At 60.3% G+C, this 7,472-nt stretch overlaps 1 protein-coding gene across 3 annotated transcripts; it reads left to right on the top strand.

The window, feature by feature from the left end:
• Window positions 289–3,665, top strand: IRX3 (iroquois homeobox 3). 3 transcript variants are annotated; one of them, XR_001919446.1, is made up of 4 exons: window positions 289–1,281; window positions 1,449–2,604; window positions 2,734–3,122; window positions 3,243–3,338. XR_001919446.1 is itself a non-coding variant. In XM_018061995.1 (4 exons), exons 1-4 carry the CDS (start codon window positions 1,015–1,017, stop codon window positions 3,295–3,297), a joined length of 1,512 nt encoding a protein of 503 aa, XP_017917484.1. In that variant the 5' UTR covers window positions 289–1,014; the 3' UTR covers window positions 3,298–3,665. The 3 variants fall into 3 exon arrangements, 2 of the variants coding, with proteins under 2 accessions (XP_017917484.1, XP_017917483.1); XM_018061995.1 differs by having other exon boundaries at window positions 1,449–2,571; window positions 2,734–2,800; window positions 3,243–3,665; XM_018061994.1 differs by having other exon boundaries at window positions 2,734–2,800; window positions 3,243–3,665.

The following is a 7,472-nucleotide window of genomic DNA, read 5'->3' as shown; positions in this document are numbered from 1 at the left end:
AAGCGAGAGGGGTGAGCTGACCCAGTGCTAACCCCGGTCCCCGCGCCTCCCGCGCCCCCTTCCGCCGCGGGCCAGAGGGGGCGGGAAGGGACTCGCTGCGCCGGGGCTCCCGCCCCCGCCCCGCCCCGCGCGCCTTCTCTGCGGGGTGGGCGGCCTCGCCTGCAGGGCGCCCAGGCGATTGGCGACTCGCGAAGGAGACGCGAGGAAAAGTCGAATAAGAGGGCGCGACGTCAGACCCGAGATTTGGGGAAGGGCGAGGGAGGGGGCGAGGGCGGGGACGGACACACACACCCCCTCCCCCCCACCCCACCCTACCCCCCGCGCACGGCACCCCAAGTGTCCACAAGTGTGGGCCGCCTTAACCCAAAGCTCAGAGGCCGGGGGGGATGGGAGTGTGGGGAGTGTGGTGTGTGTACAGAGAAAATAGATTTTAAAAAGAAAGAGTGACGGGAACAGAAAGGGGAGAGAAAGGAACAGCGAGAAAGGGAAAGACGAGAAAGAGTTCCGTAGTCCAGGAGCGTGAGACAGCCCGAAGGAGCGGAAGCGATCCTGGGGGGAAGAGGAGCGCAGAAAGGGGAGGAGAGAGGAAGGGCGAGGAGGGGGAGTGAAAACTAGAGGAGGGCGAAGGAAGCGAGGCGCGACACTGCTCGGGGAGAGGAGGGCAGCGAGGAGCCAGGCGCGGGCAGAGGCAGCTCCGGCGGCCGAGAAGGAGGGAGCGCGGCGCAGAGAGGAGGGGCTTGTGGGCCCGTAGAAATGTCAATCAGATTCCGGAGCCCCGGGAATCTCCGCCAATCTGTTCGGACCTGACCTGGCTCCTCGCCGCCGCCGCCGCCGCCGCCGCCGCCGCCGCCCCGGAGCAGATCAATAGGCGAACGCGGAGCGCAGCGCAGCGCGGAAGGCAGCGCGGCCGCAGCCGGGCCCAGCCCCCGATGTGCCCCGGAGCCCGCGGGCGGCGCTGAGCTGGGCGGCCCCGGGGGGCCGGGCCCCCTCTCTGTCCGTGCCCCGCGGGCCACCATGTCCTTCCCCCAGCTCGGATACCAGTACATCCGCCCGCTCTACCCACCCGAGCGCCCGGGGGCCGCCGCCGGCGGTGGCAGCGCTGGGGCCCGGGGCGGCCCGGGAGCCGGCGCCTCGGAGCTGGCTGCCTCGGGGTCCCTGTCCAACGTGCTCTCGTCCGTGTACGGGGCGCCCTACGCCGCGGCGGCAGCCGCAGCCGCAGCCGCCCAAGGCTACGGCGCCTTCCTGCCCTACGCCGCCGAGCTGCCCATCTTCCCTCAGCTGGTAAGTGCCCTGGGAGCCGCGGAAGGGGGGTTAGAGCTGGGGCGCCGGACGAGGTGTGCGCGCTGAGTAGACTAGCGCGGCCTGGGCCGGGCGGGTGGAGGCGGCGACGGCCGGGGCTCATCCTCGCTCCCTCCGCGCGCGTCCCTTCCTTGTCCATGTGCGTACAGGGCACGCAGTATGAGCTGAAGGACAGCCCCGGGGTGCAGCATACGGCCGCGGCCACCGCGTTTCCACACCCGCACCCCGCCTTCTACCCATACGGCCAGTACCAGTTCGGGGACCCATCCCGGCCCAAGAACGCCACCCGAGAGAGCACTAGCACGCTCAAGGCCTGGCTCAACGAGCACCGCAAGAACCCCTACCCCACCAAGGGCGAGAAGATCATGCTGGCCATCATCACCAAGATGACCCTCACCCAGGTGTCCACCTGGTTCGCCAACGCGCGCCGGCGCCTCAAGAAGGAGAACAAGATGACCTGGGCGCCCCGTAGCCGCACCGACGAGGAGGGCAACGCTTATGGGAGCGAGCGCGAGGAGGAAGACGAGGAGGAGGATGAAGAAGACGGCAAGCGCGAACTGGAGCTGGAGGAGGAGGAGCTCGGGGGGGAGGAGGAGGACACCGGGGGCGAGGGCCTGGCGGACGACGATGAAGACGAGGAGATCGATTTGGAGAACTTAGACGGCGCGGTCGCGGGACCCGAGCTGGCCCTGACAGGGGCGTCGCACAGGGACGGCGACCTCGGCCTGGAACCCATCTCAGACTCCAAGAATAGCGACTCGGACGACAGCTCCGAGGGCTTGGAGGAGCGTCCGCTGCCAGTCCTGAGTCTGGCCCCAGTGCCACCGCCCGTGGCCACCGCTCCGCCATCTCCGCCCTCGCCCCCAGCGGGCCTGGACCCCTGCGCTCCTGCACCGGCGCCCGCCTCGGCCCTGCAAAAACCCAAGATCTGGTCCCTGGCCGAGACGGCCACAAGCCCGGACAACCCTCGCCGCTCGCCTCAGGGCGCGGGGGGTTCTCCCCCCGGGGCAGCGGTCGCGCCCTCGGCCCTGCAGCTCTCTCCGGCCGCCGCCGCCGCCGCGGCTCACAGACTCGTCTCGGCGCCGCTGGGCAAGTTCCCCGCTTGGACCAACCGGCCGTTCCCAGGCCCGCCGCCTGGCCCACGTCCACACCCGCTCTCCCTGCTGGGCTCAGGCCCGCCACACCTGCTGGGACTTCCCGGAGCCGCGGGCCACCCGGCCGCCGCCGCCGCCGCTGCCTTCGCTCGGCCGGCGGAGCCCGAGGGCGGAACAGGTGACTGCGGCGCGCAGGATTCGGAGGGAGGGGGTGAGTCTGGGGGTCGCGCCCGGGCAGGTCCCTCGCGAGCGCAGGGCGCTTACCACGCCGCGCCCGCCTCCCGCGGCCCGGGTCGCCGAGCGCTCTAAAGGCCCTCCTTTTTCTCCCCGCTTCCCGTAGATCGCTGTAGTGCCTTGGAAGTGGAGAAAAAGTTACTCAAGACAGCTTTCCAGCCGGTGCCCAGGCGGTAAGAGACCCCCGAACTGGGGTGGGGGTATTGGGACTGGCAGGCCGGGGAAGGAAGGAATGCGGAGAAAACTAGGTTTCAGGTCCCTCCACCCCACCCCGCCCCGGGGGAACGCAGCTAGGAAGCGCTTTCACAAGGGGACGAAACACTCCTCCGTCTTTCCCGCGGGCTCTGAGATGACTCTCCGGCAGTCCCAGTCCAGACACCGGGGCTCCGGTGAAGCCCACCTCCTACAAGCCCCAGACCTCGGGTCCTGACGCCTCCCGCCCAGTCTTATAGTTAAACTGGAAGACCAGCGTCCACAGCTGGACCTCATTTCACAGTGAGATCTGCCTGCTTCCTTGCCCCCCGGCCTCCTCCCTGGGTTGGGTCTCCCAGTCCTAGGGTGCATCGATCTCCCCTAAAAATCTCTTTCTTTACTACCATCGCCTCTCTCTTGCAGGCCCCAGAACCACCTGGATGCCGCTCTGGTCTTATCGGCTCTCTCCTCATCCTAGTTCTTTTTTTTAAAGAAATTTTTAAATCGTTGTAATAATTGTAAAAAAAAAAATTGCTCTGTATAGTTATGACTTGTAAGCATGTCGGTGTATGAATACCTAAAAAGAAAACTAAAGGAAAAAAAAAAGGAATAAAACAAATCCCCCCCCCTCAGTCCTCCCCCCAGTGGCTTCTGTTCCCCACATTAGCTGAGTTTGTGAGGTTGGTTTGTTCGGTTGGTTTTGGGGGGTGGAGTTTCAGTGAGAATAAGCGCGTCTGACTTTTTTTTTTGTATATACAGAAAAATGTACATATGTGTGAACCAAATTGTACAAGAAAGTATCTATTTTTGGCTAAATAAATGAGCTGTTGCCACTTTGACTATAAACCGCCTGTCTGCCCCGAGAGGGGTCTGCTTGGTGCTTTTTGTTTTGTTTTACCTTCCACCCCACGCCCGTGTTTGAAGAGTCGCCGGAATCAGCAGAAAAGGCGAAGCGAGTCAGGGACAGCAGAAGCGGAGGAGAGGCCGGCCGAAGGGGCCGGGCTGGGGGCGCCGCTGGAGAAGAGGCGGTTGGAGAAGTACCCCCGGCGCTCGAGAGAAAGGGCAGAGGAGACAGGTGGGAAACGGGGCAAGATTCCCCTCCAGGAGCCAGGAAACTGGGCCCAGCTCCCAGTTCCACTGAAGCAACCGCGGGGCCTTGGGGCCTTGTCTGATGACACAGCAAAAAGACTCACAAGAAGGATCTGGAAGCCTGCCCCCCATCCTTCCATAGACACAACTGAGGCTTTCTCAGTCTTGTATAAGGGACTCTGCAAGCTCCGCTTCAGACCCCCTTCCAACCACACGGACCCCCAGACACCTCCTTACAGTTATATGGATGTGGGGTGGCAGTGAGTGGGGGTGTATGGAGGAGCAGGAAATCCAGGGGTGCACATCCTTCCCCCTTGTTGACACTGCCCAGCCCGCATTATGAGTTGAGGGGTCGGTTCCGCGCGGCATTTGTGCGTCTTGGCACCCCAGTGGGTTTTCCCAAAGTGCCCTGGAAGGGCAGCCTTCTGAGGTCCCTGCGCGGGGAAGGCGGGGGAGCTGCGGTTCGGGCCGATGCAAGGGTCCAACCCGGAGTCCGGCTCCAGGCCGGACAGGGGTGGGCGGGCCGGGGGAGGGAGCCGGGAAATTTGGGGCTGGAGCTCCCTCTACAGGACAAAAGGGCCTCTTGGCGCTTGCCTCGGCGGCCTCTCCAGCCAGGCCGCGCGTCTCATCCCTTCCGCGCCTTCTTTTCTCCCTTGAAGACAGCCAGCCCTGCCCAACTGTGACTTAAGTTGTAGAGATTCTGGAAGATTGTCGCCTTGGGATACAAAGTGGGAGTATCCTTTTTGCATCTCCCTTCCCGCGTGGAGTTGGTAAATGTATAGAGCGGCCAGACACCCTGTGTTTGCCCCCGCACAGTGGGACATGTGACAGTCTCTGCGGGTCCCCGGGAAGTTTGGGGGGAGCCTGCACACTCGAAGTCATGAAACAGGGTGCTGCGTCATACTGTACATCTTAGAGATCCGGTGGAAGCGGAGGGAGTCCGGCAAGGACCCACCGAGGCGGGGCGCAGCCGCCAGTTCTGCGCCCCAGCTGACCCGCCTGGAGTCTGGGAGAGCCTGGTGTGGCGGCTCTCCGAGGGCAGGCAGGAAGGAGGGTCGGTCTTCGGCCTTTGGGGCTCACTGTGGGCGGGTGAGACAGAAGCATATACCCAGCAAAGATGGGACTTGTTCCTCCAGCCTCTAACCCAGAAGAGAAACTTTAGGCTCCTTCCCAGGTGACAGGCATAGACTGTGGTTCAACCCTGGCCCTGGACATAGTGCCTCCAGGCATGGAGTCCAGTTCAGCTGCCTGCACCTTGAACCTCAGAGGCCAGGGCTCTATACCCGGGCAGAGGCCTCTGGATAACATGAGTGTCTGCACATGGACAAGCCTGATAGCCCCTCAGCTAGTAACTCCCAGGCTTCATGGAGCACAGACCAGAGTTCCCCGTCTCTGCATCCTGGGAAACTCTGGGCAGACAGTGAGCTTCTCTGCAGCCTACTTCTTCACCTGTAAAATGGGAATAGTGACCTGGGAGGGTGGTGGTGAGCATGAGAGACAAAAGCATGTCCAGTGCTGGCACGTGGTAGGAGGAGTAAATAGCTCTAGTCTTCTCCTTGTATTCCAGAATCTCGATCCCCACTCCTCAAACTCCTGGTAGTGTTCTGCCCCATCCTCTCCCATCAGCCGTAAAAGTCAGACATCTGAGGACCCAGCTGAACTCAGGGAGAAGGGGCACTCTCCAGGTAGGAGGGCGGCAGGGAGAGCAAGTGAGAGCAGAAGTTGGGTGGACAGCCTTTCCACACCTACCGTCCAGCAAGAGACTGAACCCGGCATCCGTCTGTTCAGAGGGAGATGGGCGTGGAGAGGCCAGCCTCAGCTTGGAGAGGTCTGGTCTGGTGCCTGTCGGTTTGGTCAGCATGTCAACCCATCCTGTTCTGGGGATGTTGGTCCTTGGAGGAGGCCAATCACACCCCCACTGAGAGGACAGGATATGTGATACCGGAGGAGAGTTGAGGTAGACCTGGGAGAGACCCCGTATGTGTGTATTTTGCCTATCGCATAGAATACATGGCCACTTCAGATGGCCCCAAGTATTACTGTTTAGGCATTTCCCAAGTGTTATTGTTTAGGCATTCAGTCGTGTCTGACTCTTCGCGACCCCATGGATTGTAATCTACCAAGCTCCCCTGCCCAGGGGATTCTCCCGGCAAGAATACTGGAGTGGGTTGCCATTTCCTCCTCCAGGGCATCTTCCCTGCCCAGGGATTGAACCCAGGTCTCTCACAGATGGGCAGATTCTTCACCATCTGAGCCACGAGGGAAGCCCCAATGGTCCCAAGGTGACCCCAATAAGATAATTGATCAACACAGAAAGGAACCCCGCAGGCTTTTCAGCAATTAGGGGGAAGAGGAGGCCATTTCTCTGCACCACTTTCATTTCACCAGGAAACAGATTCCCCAGCCTCCTCTCAGGACCTCCTCCCTGAGTTCCCCACCTCATCGCTCTCCATTCAGGGGTCCTAGAAACTGCCTCTGTCCTTTATCATCTGGCCCTATGATTTAAAAAGGAAACTAGTGAAGAGTGGGAGAGAAAAACAGAAAGCCAGAGAATGAGAGAGAGAGAAAATATTTGGGAATCTCATCCTGGGTCCTGATTAAGCTTCAATTAGAAATAAAATATGTCAATCACTCCGCCTGGAAGGAGTTCCTGCTGTCGGGACTGGTTATGCAAAGCACTGGGAGGTGTGTGGGGATAATCAATTAGGTCAGAGGAAGGAGTAGATGTCGCTGCTTCTCTCATTATCTGCATGGAGCTGGAGGTGGGGGTGCTTCGCCGGGCCAGGGAGCCAGAGGAGAATAAAATTATCTCGTTAAGTGATGGCCCACCTCTGGGACCAGCAGGTTCATGGTTTCCAATTGAATTTATTTTGGGGTAGAATGCAGCAAGGAGGAAGCAGGGTCTCCAGTCAGAAGGCACCACGGCAGGGCCAGGGGGCTTTGGGGAGAGGAACAGTTGCTCCAGCCACTCACCTGCTCCAGAGGAGGAGTGAGGAGAGGGAGGGACCACCTTCTGGGCTGCTATCCTCTGGGCACCTGGTGGCCAGGCAGAGCCAGTGGGTCCTCTGTCTTAGGCCTGGGTTCTGGAAGATTAGAGAGAGGGACTGAATGCTTGGGAAGGAATTGGATGTCAGATGCCTTCACTGGTTCTTTGGGAGTTTCTGTCAGGAACTCACTTTGGGCCTAATTATTTATATCCTTCTAGAAATGTCCTCTGCATCCTGCAGTTTCTGGTTGTATGTCCCTTCTACCTCTATCAAATGAAAATAAGCAATTGCAGGTGTGTAAAAATTGCATCTGTGGTTAGAAGCACTTGCAACTTGAGTGGGGGCAAGCTTCATACTCTCTCAAGATCCCAGGCTTTCATCAACTGCCACTTGGAAGAGATCGGATTAGATGAATTTGTTCAGAATTTCTTACAAATCCAACATTGGCTAGGATTAGCGCAAATGAAAGAAATGTGGGTTCTCAAGACAATGACAGGGAGGAAAAGTCCCCGTAACCTCTCTAGAAACCACCCCTGGATCCTAATTGGTCACTGTCACCTGGTCTAGTCAGCCTGCT

Source organism: Capra hircus, chromosome 18 (assembly GCF_001704415.2).
Source record: "Capra hircus breed San Clemente chromosome 18, ASM170441v1, whole genome shotgun sequence".
NCBI classification, from domain to species: domain Eukaryota; kingdom Metazoa; phylum Chordata; class Mammalia; order Artiodactyla; family Bovidae; genus Capra; species Capra hircus.
Note: the sequence above shows the minus strand (reverse complement) of the source record. Positions and strands in the feature narration are given on the sequence as shown.